At 42.2% G+C, this 15,238-nt stretch overlaps 2 protein-coding genes across 6 annotated transcripts in view; both read right to left on the bottom strand.

The window, feature by feature from the left end:
• Positions 1-9,160, bottom strand: part of col12a1a (collagen, type XII, alpha 1a) — a 52,930-nt gene extending 43,770 nt beyond the window's left edge. For 2 of the 5 annotated variants that reach the window (XM_082517186.1, XM_082517187.1), the window contains exons 1-5: positions 6,222-6,753; positions 4,770-4,875; positions 1,265-1,384; positions 1,038-1,181; positions 522-575 (exon numbers count right to left, since the gene is read on the bottom strand). In XM_082517186.1, the coding sequence (XP_082373312.1) occupies positions 522-575; positions 1,038-1,181; positions 1,265-1,384; positions 4,770-4,839 (388 nt within the window). In that variant the 5' untranslated portion in view covers positions 4,840-4,875; positions 6,222-6,753. Of the gene's footprint in view, positions 1-521; positions 576-1,037; positions 1,182-1,264; positions 1,385-4,769; positions 4,876-6,221; positions 6,754-7,792 lie in introns of those variants that run through there. The other 3 variants (XM_082517185.1, XM_082517184.1, XM_082517183.1) reach the window with 3 other exon arrangements.
• A 539-nt stretch (positions 9,161-9,699) lies between these two features.
• LOC309696091 (cell cycle control protein 50A-like) lies at positions 9,700-14,938 on the bottom strand. The gene is made up of 7 exons (XM_082517204.1): positions 14,456-14,938; positions 13,637-13,756; positions 12,533-12,640; positions 12,355-12,442; positions 12,073-12,216; positions 11,353-11,562; positions 9,700-10,705 (listed from the first exon to the last, which is right to left on the bottom strand). The coding sequence occupies exons 1-7, from the start codon at positions 14,696-14,698 to the stop codon at positions 10,512-10,514; spliced, it is 1,107 nt and encodes a 368-aa protein (XP_082373330.1). The 5' UTR covers positions 14,699-14,938; the 3' UTR covers positions 9,700-10,511.
• Positions 14,939-15,238: the final 300 nt, after the last annotated feature.

Here is a 15,238-nt window from a genome sequence, read left to right as displayed (position 1 = left end):
AAAATGCTCTGACTTAATGTTTCAGAGGATCTGCACTCATGGTTGCAGTTTCCAATCATCATATGAGGGAAAAGTGAGCACGTCTGCCCATCAGTCACCACGGACAGTTTGAATAAGCTGAGGAAAGTTTGCAATGGCGACGCTTGATCAAAGCTGAACTCGTACTTCAGACCTGCCTCCTGCTCCTTTCCCCTCCAAAATCGTTCTCCTTAAGGGTTGAAGCTGAGAGCTCAAGGGAGCTTTTCTCTTGCAGCTTCAAGCCTTCCTTTACTTTTTTTTCTTCCTAATTCTAACCAGGCTGCTGGTTAGAATTAAAGGAACCAATGTGCCTTTCCACTCGCTGCCAAAACCCTGTCTGTCTACCCAGTTAGAACCCAGTAAGATGCCTGACCAAATTATTCCATGGGAAAAATATTATGATGACAGTCAAAAAGGAAAAAATACATTTTAAAAGTTCGGAAAGCCCTGCGAAGGGTCGGGTGTGTTTGGATTTTGGCCGACACTGCAGTAAGCATACTCACTGATTGCATCTGCCTGTGGCCTCCTGACTCGTCCGCTGCTGTTACTGGACTGGACTGAAACACAGGAAACACTCGGTGAGTTAGCGCCGCACATTGAAGCCTCACTGTGTACTTTTTCACAGCGGAAAAAGGCAAGAAAATCAACACATCATAAAAGCAGCTCCGTACGCACACAAACGCTGCATTAACTACAAACAGCGAGCAATTCAAGAGTCGGTAAACAGATGTGATTTTTCCCTTTCCTAGATTTTTTATGGCTGGATGGAAATGCTATTACTTGACTTTTACTAGCATATTATATGATTAAATTCTCTCCGTGTTGCCGAGGGAGTAAATGCTTTGTATCAGTGAACATAATTCAGAGGTTTCAATAGCCAGCAAGGAAAAGTGATTTCCTGATGTCCTGAATTCACATCAGGACACAATAAGAACATTATAGAGCGTAAAAACATACACTTACTTTTTAAAAACCTGTTTTCCACTGAAAAATATGTTTATAAAGCATAATCAACTCACTGGTCAGTTGTCCAAAGATGGGGATGCTCTCCTCTGAGCCATAATAGGAGCTTATTGACACAGAGTAGTCCAAGTCAGGGGTCAGGTCAGTGAGCAATGTCATAGTGGCAGATGCATCTAGGGTAAAGTCTCTGGTCGGTTCATCTATGAGGAGCAAAGCAGGAAGTTAGAAAGCTGCTAGGGTTTCAAAGCGTTTGTAGTGTCAGCACACCAACACACGCACTGACCTCCATCCGGCACTTGCACTTGTATTTTGAAGCCCTCTATCGTTGCCGAGGGTCTCATCCACGACATTTCCACTGTATTCTCATTTAGAATGTGAAATTTCAAGTTTGAGGGCGGCTCCACTGCAAATAAGAGACGAAACGCTGTTAAAACACAAGACGCGTGTGACCGTGGGCGTATTTCTGATCAAATGAAATAAAAGGGCATCTTTGATTAAACATTCACATTAATCCCAACGACAAACACTTCGTGGCTGAAGCGGACTTGTTCGTTGTTGGGGCCAAACACACAACACGTCCCTCTGTGAGGGTGACAGGTGAGCAACACGTGACAATGGAAAAGTGTGAGAAGCCATTTTGGAGCAAAATGGCGCTTGTTTGAGTTGCCCAGCCGAGACGGCCCGGCAACTCAAGCACTGGCATACACGTCAGTCTGTGCACGAATCCACGCAAACGCCACTAAAGTGCAGACACTGAGTGAACCATCCAACACATGCTAAGTGCAGTTACAACGCATGCCCCACATATTAAACTGCCTTTATGATGGAGCCGAGCTCAGAGTAACAAACACAACAGTGACTTCATTCTTAAGTTACCGATTATACAATGGAATCAACGATGCCATGTAGCTGTTGGAGTGACAAAATGAACACCATATGTTATATACACAACGTATATAAACATATCTGAGGGACAAAAAAAAAATACTTTGTTTATTTGCTTACGACTCTTTACAAAAGCGTGTGGCACACATCCATTGCAAACCTTTCAAAAAGAATACACAATTCGTCACCGGCGACTCTTGTGTACTTTTTCCAGCAGCAGCATAAATGCACAAGAAGGTGTGAGAGAACAAGACTTCCTCAGACAACCAAATGTGCTTTTACAGAGAAAGGTGTACATGTAAAATAAATATGAGAAGACATATACAGTGTGAGAAGACCGCAGGCCTTTACATGGAGCTGACTTGATGACAACATCATGCAGTGTGTACATGAGAAAGTTGTTTGACTCAACAACTTTGACCGGCTGGACATTAGTTTCCATGTACAGAGACAGAGATGACAAACATATTTTAGAATGATATTCTTTCTTACGTCTTTAGGCTGCAGGCAGGCAGAGTGTTAACGTTTGAGTACGTGAGTACCACACATGCATTAAAGTCACATCAGAGTATTTCAGGAACTAGCAGCAAACTTCTGACTGCGCTTCTGTCAACCAGGTTAACCACTGTTAGAGTCGGGTCACGGTATGGGTGTTAGTTCATATTTTGTGAGCTCATCTTTCAGTTACTTCTCATGTAATCATGCAGCTCTGAAAGTCTTTTCACTCAGTAAATTAGTGTCAACAACACAATCAAATTAATTGCCGTGAGGTTAATGAGGTTAGCGCAACCAATCTTACGTGGTCCTCTGGTGCGGGTCCTCGTTTGTCCGTGTAGTGGCGGGGACGCGAACATGCATAAGATGCCACGGCATGCGGTACTGGGTGCATGCTTCATAAGAATATCATTGTAAAATATACTATGAGGAGGAAGCCATAGCTTGGGACACACTGAGTGCACAGGCAGATGACAAAGAGGAGCCCACCAAATATTTAAAAACTGGCATTGGAGGATCACCAACCTGGCATCTCAACTCAAGGAGCCCCGGTGGACCATGTTGCCCCTGATTTCTCCACGAGTACTCATCTCCAACACCAAAACGGTACGGGTGTATAGTGTGTGTTGGTACTTGGGTGTGGATGAGTTGGGGAGGGGTAGTGAGTAGCACAGCGTGGACGATGAGTGGAAAATTCAGCTGCAGGATGCGCCTGCCGCTCCCACGTTTGTTCATGGCGAGCTTGTCTGAGCATCTTGTTTTGATTTGCTACAATTCCTTTCACCGCATGTCTGTCTGCTCTAAAAAAATGTAGCTGAGGAACAAATGTGGTTTTGTCAAAATAATCGCGGGTAGGTTATTTGGACTTTGCGGTTGTGTTTGTTATATGGACGTCTGTCCCATCAGCTCATAATAAAGGACACTTCTGTCTTCCAGGGGCCAGAATCTGGCTCCCGTTGTGTTACCTCAGTCTCCAGCAGTCAGCCAGCCAACCAGCTATCCTGACCTGAGCTGCTGCCAATAGGAGAGACCAAGAAGAGGAGGAAAGAACACTGACTCTCCCAAAGAGGCAGGACAGATGCCAAAGTAATTCCACAGCCTGTGCTGACATTAAACATTACTGCATATTAACTTTCCATATGTCCTGCAACTCAGCATTTTCACAAATGCCCGCAAAGAAGCTCGAGAAAGGCTCTTTGTCTTTGAGCTGTCTGAGGATTAATTGGCTATTCTCCTATTTCATCTTTCCACTCGGTTAGCGGAGATACCCGAGCGCAGACTCCTCTGCCGTGCGAGAGCAGGATTTCATACCCCCTCTCTATGTGTCATTATTTTGGACTGAGATGTTTGAATATTTAATTACATTAAGTCATTTTCTGTCAGAACTACTCCTGCTACAACCGATTCCTAACCGTTGATGATGTTTTACATCATGTCGCATGTGGAGCGAAATCATTTAGTTTCTACTGAAACTGTAACGTAGAAGCGTGAAATCAGTGTTGGGAAGGAAAAAGCCAGACACTCGAGTTTTAATCACTTGCATTTTTCTTGCACAGATCCACTTCTGTCCACTAAATGACTCTACTCCAGTACTGATGCACTTTTCACATTTCTATTTATTATTAAAACTGAAATGACTGTATTCTACTTTATCTGTTGTGCTTTTGCTGTCATGCACAATAATCTAATGTTTTAACAGCTGTTAGAACCACTGCAAAAGAAATTTGCATATGTTTTAGGATCTTTCTGCACCTTTAGTGTAATGATGATAACATTTATGTAAGCCAGATTAATCGGTGCGTAACTACCTGGTTTGGGCCATCTTCCCATTTTTGCTTTGGAAAAAGTGTAAAACGGAAATAGCAAAAACTGTGCTAAAACATTTATAGGGAAACATTAACCACAAAATGCCTTTTGTTACACTTGTAGTCTGTGCCTCGCTGTTTAATACATTCAGTTAGAAACTGGAAATTAAATAAACTTTCGTGTGCACGGTTTCTCACATGTGCCAAATGTGGATGAGAAACTTGCTCGTGCATTATTGGTTTAAAACTCCTAAATTACAGTTTAATTCCAAGTGAGTGGGATCTGGATTTGGAGTTCACATCAAAGCAAACAATGAGTCCTGATAGATACATTGGGAAAATATGCCACTACTGAGGAATAAAAGCATGACAGACATCAAGGAATCAGTCACATAGTCAACATATCATACATATGAAATAAGATTAACTTTATTCAGTCAGTACAAACAGTTCATGTTTGGTTGTGATGAATCGCTCACATTAATTCCAGTAGCTTCAATAAGGAGTGGAGATAAGAGGTAAAAATAGAAAAGGAGGAGATAAAGACTGGACAGAGTTGAATAGTGTGTGTGGGGAGAGTGAGGCCAGATGCTTTGTATTTACCTTGAGCATCTATGGAGGACAACAGGGCCGCCAGGAAGGCAGCCGTGGCCAGAGACAGCCCTATCTTCATGTTTGGCTCTAAAGGGTCAGCAGCGCATCAAAAAGTCTGCAGACAACAACAAAAAAGGACATTTGCACATCTCAGCTCACTTTTACACTGTGGTGTAAAGGCATCAGCTTTACACCTAACGTAGAGCTGCGTCTAAAGCGTGACCTGAGAGCCTTTACAATTAGACAGCGTGCACGCAGTTCTCCCTGGATCGTGTTTCTTTGAATATAAATCTAGATAAATAACTTTAATTAGTCAGTCATCGCTTTCAGTCCCGACACAAAAAAAACTGCTGGATCCACCTAGACTCCTTTACACAACCAACCACACCTTGCTGCCTTCAGTTGACTCCCATGGCCTGAGGGAGCACTTTTCTTACCACTGAATGAAGCTCTGCAGTTATTCAGTAATAAGAGAATGAAAGAAATATCCAACACATGCAATTCAGTTTTGATTTTCCAGTGCATAAACTGGAAAATGGATGTGTTTCTGGTTGTTTGCTGACTTTGGCAGCTTGCTGTGCGGATCATTACATCCAGCATAGACTCGCTGGTTCTCGTTCACATAACACCTACGGGGATGAAGACTGGATGATTAATTTTAAATCATGCTTTTTATTTGTTTTTGTTTCTAATGTCTCTGTAAAGCACTTTGAATCACCTTGTTGTTGAATTGTGCTATACAAATAAACTTGCCTTGCCTTGGAGGACCTCATAGCATCACTAAGTCTGTGATATCACGGGCTACTCTGTGATGATTCATTTTCATGTATATGAAAATATATTACTCCTCTATCCTTCCCTAAATCTTCACTATGATCCTAAGGGTTCCCTTGGGAAAAGAGAAAAAAAAAAATCACAGAAGCAAAAATTTGTTTTTAATACATTCATTTCCTGTTGCAGATTTACTTGGATGTGATTAATTTGCATTTTTGACATTATTTTATTATTATAAACTCATGAGTCGCCCTCACACGGGACACTTCAGGCTGAACTCGAGTTCTTTAAACTTAACCGCAGGCTGTGCGCTCCGCCTGGTGCACATGTGAGGACACTGCAGCCCTGGATCCAATCGGATATCTTGGATCATATAAAACACAAATATTAGGCTAAATCTAAGTTACTACAGGCTTACCTGCCTCTCGCGGTGGCTGCATTTAAATCTGTTCAGCTCAACAACAAAAAAATCGAGCTCTTATCTTAAATCTTCTAATCTCAGATCAACAACTCATTTCAAACTTCTATAATTTGCTTTAAGAGCATTCAGCTTGGTTTGGTGATCAAAGCGCATTCAATTGAAAAAGTGTCAATAAAATTTTTAAATATCGTATCGAAATTTTGTGAGGAAAAATAAAAGTTGATCTTTATAACGTAATTGTTAGAAATAAAAGTTTGTCTACTCACCTACTGAAGTTCCCCCAAAATTCTGAACGGACCAAACGTGAGCGCAGCCCGCTTGAAGCCTCCCCCCTCAGGAAAGTAAGAAATTTCAGGAGCTGCTCCTGGACCCCCTTTCCTCTCTCTCTAGCTACTGGAAGCTCCACCAGCAGATGTCCAAGAAAGGAAAGCCTCTTTCCAAGTGGGAAGAATCTTTCCACCATCGGCTACTTAATAAGGGGGGGAGTTCCCAGCTCTCAATTTACCATCATATGGGCTTCTTACGAAAGCTCCGTCCTTCACTTGATGTATGTCCCCCGCTAAGACCGACCGGGTGTTCGGAAATTACATTTTTCCCAGCATTCGTTCGGTCTGGCGACGAGTTTCCAGCGCCAATTGTGACTTCACAGCAGGGGCACCTTTGGCCAGAGCGCACCGAGGGGAACTTTCTTATTTGCGCAATGAGCAACTTTATCCAGCTTATTTACACAGATGTCAGCTGAAATTAAAACTTCACCTTTTCATTTATAAACAATAATTTTTTTGTTGTCATTCTCCCCATAATGCGCTCAAGATGCTTAAAGAAACAAAAGCGAAATCACATCAGTCCGTTTGTCTTTCAAGTTTATTTAAACTATAAAGGACTGAGTTTAGTTGGCTTTTATTGGGGAAGCCCTGGATTTTGAGCAGCAGCTGCTCCTGAAACTGAGAGTCGAAGGTTTATGGCGCCCTCTAGTGGTCATACTAGAGATAGACAGCAGATACAGGCTTGGGAAAGAAGTCTAAAACAAGGGTGTCAAACTCCAGGCCTCGAAGGCCGGTTTTAGATCTCACCCTGGGTCAACACACCTGAATCTAATGATTAGGTCATCAGCAGCCCTCTGGAGAACTTCAAGACATGCCGAGGAGGTCATTTAGCCATTTAAATCAGCTGTGTTGGATCAAGGACACATCTAAAACCTGCAGGACACCGGGAAATTCTTGGGATATTTTCCCATAGAATAAATGATTTTGTAGGTTTTAATTAAAAATACCAACATTCCTTTAAAAAGAGAGTGACTGTGATTTATCTGCACAATAAATAAGCAGTGATCTCAAGCATCTGATACTGAACTTTTACAGAGTTACACCATGAGACAAACACCCAGGAGGGTGCTATAACAGTGATCAGACAAGAGACAAGAGGATGGAAAGGGGTCTGCATGGGATCCTACAGCCATGTTGGTGTAATTAACTGGGAATGCTTTTTATTGATCTTGTTTCACTGTGGCTTCCTGGGCATCACAGCACTAACAGCTCAACATATCCACTCCTTGTGAGGAGATCAAACAAGAATTACAGATGTAACTGAGATACAACACAAGTTAATAATCTAGACTTTAAACAGCCTCGATGATGCATCGTCAAATTACAGGCATTTATCTTTAGAAGACAGTTTGGGTTAAAACGCTGGGGTCGGGACGCGGGCGTGTTTTATCCAAAACACAGAGTGAGACATCTGAAATTAGCCTGACTCATCAAATCTCAGACGAGAGCTGACATACCAAACACACTGAGACTTATTGCGGCTCTGTGGAGCGGAACGTCCTTTGACCCACCCTTCAGATGATGATGGGCATGCTGTTGTCCTCCTGATCAAAGAGGGGGAGGAATGAAAGCACATTATTGCTTCAAAGGCTTCAGTTTCTGTGTTCATGCATCTAAAAAAAAAAACAAAGAAATAATATAAAAATGATTTGAGCAAATTTCTCCCAACAAGAATGTCTAAAGTTTGCTTGCAAAGAGCTCGACTCTGGTTAACCACAGCAATCAAATGATGTGCTGGAACAGTGTTTGTTTTGGGCTCCAGATTTCTAGTATTATGGAAGACCAGCAAAGCCTGGCACACTCTGAATGTTGACTTTGCAAGATTTTTTACTTGCAGCACACAAGAATAACTACTAAAGCCCAGCTCCCCTACAGGCGGAGATCTTTCAATAATGCAGCAGGTATCTCACATATTTATCCTCCAGGCTACAAAAACGTCAAGGTTCTGTCTCCAGAACCTGCAAATCCAAAGAGACCCTTTCATTTTACTGTAACTCACTGAGAAATACAGCCTGTTATCCTGTACCTCCATCTAAAGATTCACATAAAGTAAAAACAATATTTCAAGCAAACATTTGCTTGTAATTTACTTATAATAAGTTTTAAGACGCCACACTGCTGGAGGAGTCTTGTGATCACAATGATGCACAAAACAGCAGCGTTGGTCAAAAGTGAACCGACAAGAAACAACTTCACTTCAAATCATCCCAAAACCACACAATAATACTGAAAGATCTTCACCTTTTCTGCTTCTGTGCTCGGTCTGTCTGTGGGAACCACCGGACCTACAATTAGGCCCTTAAAGGCTGATAAAGCCAAATGGCGACACCTGCTGGTCAGCCCTGTCCGTTGCAGTGAGTTCAGTTAAAAGATGAATTCAATGGTATATACCAGGTTTAGGCAATGCCAGGCCCCGAAGGCCGGTGTCCTGCAGGTTTTAGATCTCACCCTGGGTCAACACACCTGAATCAAATGATTAGTTCTTTACCAGGCCTCTGGAGAACTGCAAGACATGTTGAGGAGGTCATATAGCCATTTGAATCAGCTGTGTTTGATCAAGGACACATCTAAAACCTGCAGGACACCGGCACTCGAGGCCTGGAGTTGCCTACCCCTGGTATATACAGTCCATAATTCATATAACGTTAATTAGGCATGATCTAATTACTGATAAAAGTCTTCTTAACAAAAGTTAGCTCCCCATTTTCCCCAGTTCCCAGAGATTATCAGCATGGTGTGTTATTGATGATCGTCTTTGTTGTGTATTTCAATGTCTGAGACAGATTTCATTTAACGTTCTGATGATGATGATGTAATCAGCTGGTAAGACGGGCGCGACTGAATCCAGAGCAGTGAGAGGAGCACAGAAGCATTAAGAGTAGGAGAGTGTATAAGAGACACATTAAACACAACCTCCTCCTTACCTGGATAAGTGGTGCAGTCCACACAGGTGAGGCTTTAAGTACAAGGACTGTTTTTTACATTACATTTTACAACATCACACCATTAAGCATTAGTAAGGTATGAGATAATGTTTCATTCATATATCATTACTCCTCCTTAGTATGCCATTTATCAATACAGATGTGTTACTGTTGCACCACACAGAGCTATCGCTGCTGGTAATGATCATAAAATATATCTGGATTTATAAATGACATACTAAGGAGAAGTATATAATGATGTATATAGTGATATATAATTGACAAATTAAGCACTTACTAATACTTTACCAATAGTGTGACATCATTATAAAGTGCTACTTTTTATGTGTTTAAATTCTTGAGGGGATTGTTTCCCCTTATTTCATTAAGTTAATAAAGGCCAATAAAACACATCAACATCCCTACAAATCACAGTAGCATGGATAATGGAAGCAGTGGGAGTTCTACCATTATAATCACAAATGACAGCGATACATTGACCAAGTTCTTTAATTGGACCCTACAAACCTTATAAAAAGCCAAGGAGCTCAAATTGAAAGTTTTAACAGCATTAAAAACCAAGAACAGTCCAGAAGGGCGAAACAAGGGGGAACCGAACAAACGGGACACTTTTAAAGTGCATATCGTTTGGTCAACATTAACCAATCAGACGATTTCACACTCTGGCCGAACCACTAACAAACAATAAATTGAGAATTCCTGTGCTCCACCCACCCAGAGACACCACCTTTGAATTAGGAATACTGTATAAAGTAAGTTTTATGAGTGATAAATAAAAGACTGGCTCCTCGGTCACAGTGGAGGGCAGAAAAGCATATTTCTGTTATTACTTCTTATTAATGCTTTATGACTCTTGAATATCAGTATTTATCCAAGCAATCATAATCACCTTCAGTATTCAAGGTAATCCCAGAACCCACAGAGGTATGTCAACGAAGTGTTACGGTACATTCATCAGCAGGACATATAACTTTACATAATATGGACAAAAACTTGCATTAAAATTACATACATCCTTCAATAATTAAGCCATTCGCAAAGCACTGCTAAAATGAAACAGGTACTTTGATAATGTTCAGATAAATAAAAGACTGCAAACCTGAAGACAAAAAAAAAAAAAGACATTCTCAGCAAATCGGCCTGAAGCTATATACACAGAGACACACGGAGACGCCTCGCTACGCTTAAACACAGCTTTGATGAGAAACTGGAGACGCTACCGCACGACAGCCTGGTACGGCGTACGCACTCGTGCATGCAGAGGCCCGAGCGTGGAACGCGCCGTTTAGCTTGGGATATCCGCACTGGTGTTGCGGTTGTCGTATTTGTGGTGGATGATGAGCAGAACCACACCCAGGAAGAAGCAGATGGAGCCCACGGTGATGTAGGCGATGCCCAGGAAGGGGTTCTTTCCTCCCATCCAGGAGATGGTGCTCAGGATCATCCGCTTGCGACCATCAAAACTGAGTACGGGGTAATCTGATTACATGCGGTTAAAGAGAAACGACAGAGCGCGCGCACACACACGAACAACGATACACCCTTAATCTACTGAGATTCGAGAAACCAGAAAAATGATCTTTTTAAATATCTTTACACTCAATGGACACTTTATTAGGTACGCCTTGCTGTTGTCTTCACAACAGACTTAATGGCACAGTTTCAACAAGGTGCTGGGAACATTTTGATTTTGGAGATAAGGACAAACTCCTGTTTCACCACATCCCAAAAGTGTCTCTATTGCTTTAAATCCATTGACTTTGCAGGGCATTTGAGTGCACTGAACTCTTTATCACATTCAAGGAACCAACTTTGTGACATGGCGCGTTATCCTGCTGTAAGGGCCAACAGAAGATGGATACACTGTGGCCATAAAGGAATATAAAATAATAATCTATTTGTGGCCCAGAGTGGATACTTGAGTATATGTAGATGTGTTTAAAATATTTATATCTGCACACCTCTTGAATCAAAAGCTTCTCCGTGTGCTAATCAAAGAAGCAGAGATACTGCAAGTAAAGACCGTCTGATCTGTTAAGCTTTATAAGACACAAAAAACTCACGCTAGCCTGTTCAAAGCAGCATGTCTAACTCTAGTAATGAGATTACTGGAATGTAAAGGATACTGTAGGTGATGTTCAACATATAATTCCCGTTGGGGAGAGTTGGGGTGGTGCCAGACTTCTTCTGGATGATGCGATAGAGCTTCCGAAAGGTGGGCAATGCAGCCGTGCGCATCCACACGATGAAGTCCTCATTGATAAAGCCGTTGTTATCAGGATCCGACGGGTCCAGCTCGTACACCGGCTTCGCCCAGTTCACCGGCTTCGCTGTGTCTGAGAGAGATGAAGACAAAACCCAGCTGGTCATTGCAACTCGAACCTGCGAGCCTACAGGGTAGGGATGCACCGATACCACTTTTTTGGAAACGAGTACGAGTACTTGCATTTCAGTACTCGCCGATACCGAGTACTGAATAAAAACATGATTTAAATTTACAGGTAACAGCTTTAGTCCTATAATTTAACAAAAAATAAAACAAGGGACTGGCTTGGAATTAAGAATTATTATTTAAAATGAAAAGCATGTTGTATGCAACATATTACAGAATAAATAATTATGAAAAAAATATTTAAACAGTGACAGTGCAACTCACTCACTCGGCCCTTGTGATTAACCCCTTACATGCTGCTCAAACATAGACAGGTCTCAGACCGTGGTATCGGTCCCCGGTATCGGGGGACTTTTAACGAGTACTTTAGAAAATGTGGTATCGAGGCCAATACCAGATACCGGTATCGGTGCATCCCTACTACAGGGGCCTGTGAACTGTGTGCAGATGTCACCTCGGAAAGCTAAAGTCAGGTTGCTGTTTCCAGCAGGATTCCTGAATTTCACATGCTTGTCCGTCCACCACGCAATGCCTTTTTTTACCAGAGGAACTTCAATTTTGCTGTTGTTGGAATCGACGTAGTACAGCACCAGAGTGTCTGAAACACATAATCAGTATATTCAGTACAGATATCAGGCTCTACAAAGCTTTAACACAGCAGTTTTAAACTGTAGATAAGACTCCAGTTAAGCTAAACAGCTGAGAGAGGGAAAGTGAAGTTTTTCAACACACTCACCGTTGAAAAGGCTGTTAGCTATGGCCCCACACGGAGCAATGGACACATCTCCGCTCTTACGGTACGGCTCACACTCCTTGCTGGGATCCTGGAAAAAGGACATAATGTTCACCTGATGGAAGAAACATTCACTGGATTCTCTGAATTATCTATAGGCACAAAAAGTACAGCAGCATACCGTCAGAGCAGACAGGTCACCGTTCAGCTGTCTGTCATCTCTGGACTTCACATAGCGTCTGTGGTTCTGGTAGAAGTTGGACAAGCCGTAGTACATGAAGACGTTGCTCTGTACGAGAGAAAAGACGGCATCGCTGACAGAATTAGGAATCAGTAACGACCAGGATGAATGAGCAGCTTTTCCGTGACAGGGTCTTACACACAATCTCTATGATCAACATAAATCATCAAGAAAATCATCAAGATTAAAAGATTCCTGCTCGCTCTCCCTATTTTCTCTGCTGTCTGTTAAATGAGGACTAAAAAGCCCTAAAGTAAATTTTAAATAACCTCATTTTATACCTGTATAAAATGTTTTATACAGGTATAAAATACCTGTATACCTACTCCAACCAGAGACAATAACAGGTGCTGGAAATCTACAAGGAATATAAAAATAACATGGTACAACGCAATAGTGCTGCTGCAAAACGACAAGAGAGCAGCACTCCAGAAAATCATTAATCTTGCACATTCATAAGCGTTTGATTTCAGTATGAAGAGAACGCTGAAATAAACATTTAAAGCCCAGCTCATTTATTTTGTTGATCAGTGCTGCTGTTCGTTTCTACACAACTCACTTCATCAGGTTTGTTAAACTGAAAGAGCACATGATTCCATTTTCTGTTGAACGTGAATAACTTTGTTGACAAAAATACTTCACCTTCAGGTGATTCACTGTTCAGGATGCAGTGTACTTAATACAAATACTTCTTCTGCTTCTCAGAAAAGAAGCACGCAAACATTTTAATTTAAAAAAAAAAAGCTATTTTACAAGCTAAATGCAAGCTGTTAAATGAGACGAGTGCAGACGAGCAACTGAGAGCTTTTTATAAATAATCAATGAAGCCTTCTGAAAGCTGCAGAGCATATTTTAAACCTACAACAATCAATAGTAAAGCAGCCTCTAAACAAACCTTGAGTGTTTTTTGTTTGTACTCAAAATAGATCTTAATGGACAATTATTGTTAGGATTGCACAAGCAGCACTCTCCGTCCTGCAGGTAAATGCATGCATTATTCATTAACTTCCAATGCCTGGAAGCTGGTGGGGGATCTGAGCTCACCTCAAACGGCTGGAGCAAAGTGAAGTTGACGGTGCAGACACAGGGCTCTGTGGTGTTCCAGGTGAAGTTCTTTGCACAGTTGTAGCACGGGCTGTCACTGCTCACACCAGTGTAGTCGATCTGAAGCAAAGAGGAAATAAACTGATGTTGAAATACACTCAGTGCTCCGTCTATTCAGTGCAGCAACATGACTAGAAGAAGGTACAGACTTGAATCAAATACAGGAACACTTTGTTTAATGCACAGGCAGCAATCACTTATGATCACAGCAGCCCTCAAAGGCCCACTGCGAGGCAGGAACCCCGGACACATCCTGTGTTTCTTACCTTCTAGTCCAGCTTTGTTTAGACTGTTTTGAAGCCATGTGAAAGCCACTTTAGAGGCTGTGGTTTGTGGTGCTGTTAAACCACACTGCCCAAACTATGATCAGCCACACTGATATAAGCCGTGATTCTGATCACTTTCTAGCCTCATTAATATTAAATATGTGGTGCCGACTCCCCATGTCTCTGATGTTTTTACCATCTAATATCGACCTTTGATACAAGTGTGTAGCAACCACATTTAAAAGTAACGTCGAATGAATGCGCTTCAAACTGAACTTCAACACTATGTTGTTCATCTTTACAATTAACATTGTTAACATTGGCGTGACGTAAAGAAGCTACGTCACTTATCGAAGAACCACTTATTCCTGTTTAGGGAGCCTCCTTCAGCAGGTTTACTGTGTGTATAAACGGTGTGTAGCTACACCGGGCTGTGTAGGAGAACCGAGAAGAAGCCAGAGTCGGTTAAAGGCGGACAGGAGCGCGACTGTACCTCAAACTCTTTGATGTTGTTCGATGTGACGTACAGGCCGATGCCGATGGGGATAAAGATGAGCCCAATGACGAAAAAAGCCGGCAGCACACTGCCTGCAGTGAGGATGGGCTGCCAGGCTGGAAGTCTCTGCTGTTTGAACGCCGTGTTGTCCGGTTTCTTATTTTTCGAAAGGCCAGTGCCGCTCGAAGCGCCGGAGTGGTGTCCGTCCTCTTCCTTAGCGTTGTAGCTCGACGCCATCATGGCTGCGGTCAGCTTCGAGTTAAATAATCCTCTCTGACAGACAGCCGAGCTGCTCCGTTAATCCCACACGTCAAGTAAGACACAGAGCGGTTAGGCAAAGGGTAAAACTGTGAGCGAAGTGAACTTTACCCCCAGTCTAATGAAAATATCTGCTCATTGTAGCGCTGACTTCTTGTTTGCCTTCAACTGCGGTTCTCTCTCCAGAAGAAGAAGCCGGAAGCTTTCGAACCAATAGCAAGAAGTAGCGTAGTAGTGACATCATCGCAAACATTAGGGTAACGCCCCTTTGTCACTGACAGCTGATAGTACCTGTAGGCGTCTGTGCTCGGGTTTTAACGTGAAGGCTCTACATGTTTGACTGTTTTTAACCTTTTTTCTCTGTCCTCTGTCCCTAGAATCCTCCTCAGTTACACCAAACCTCTGCACGTCCTCCTTCACTACATCCTTGAAGCTTCTTTGTTGTCTTCTTCCTTTCTTCATACCTGATAGCTCCATATTTACCATCCTTTGTCCAGTGTCTCCTCTGTCCAAGCTATCTCA

The sequence above is a fragment of the Aulonocara stuartgranti genome, assembly GCF_965226115.1.
Source record: "Aulonocara stuartgranti genome assembly, chromosome: 19".
In the NCBI taxonomy this organism is placed as follows: Eukaryota; Metazoa; Chordata; class Actinopteri; order Cichliformes; family Cichlidae; genus Aulonocara; species Aulonocara stuartgranti.
Note: the sequence above shows the minus strand (reverse complement) of the source record. Positions and strands in the feature narration are given on the sequence as shown.

Bases quoted from the DNA above. Each gene is read 5' to 3' on its own strand.
- LOC309696091 (XM_082517204.1), bottom strand. From the start codon at position 14,698: ATGATGGCGTCGAGCTACAACGCTAAGGAAGAGGACGGACACCACTCC. The intron at 12,217-12,354 runs GTGAGTGTGTTG...TATGTGTTTCAG, and splicing joins AGCTAACAGCCTTTTCAACG to ACACTCTGGTGCTGTACTAC. The intron at 10,706-11,352 runs GTATCCTTTACA...GCATGTAATCAG, and splicing joins TATGTTGAACATCACCTACA to ATTACCCCGTACTCAGTTTT.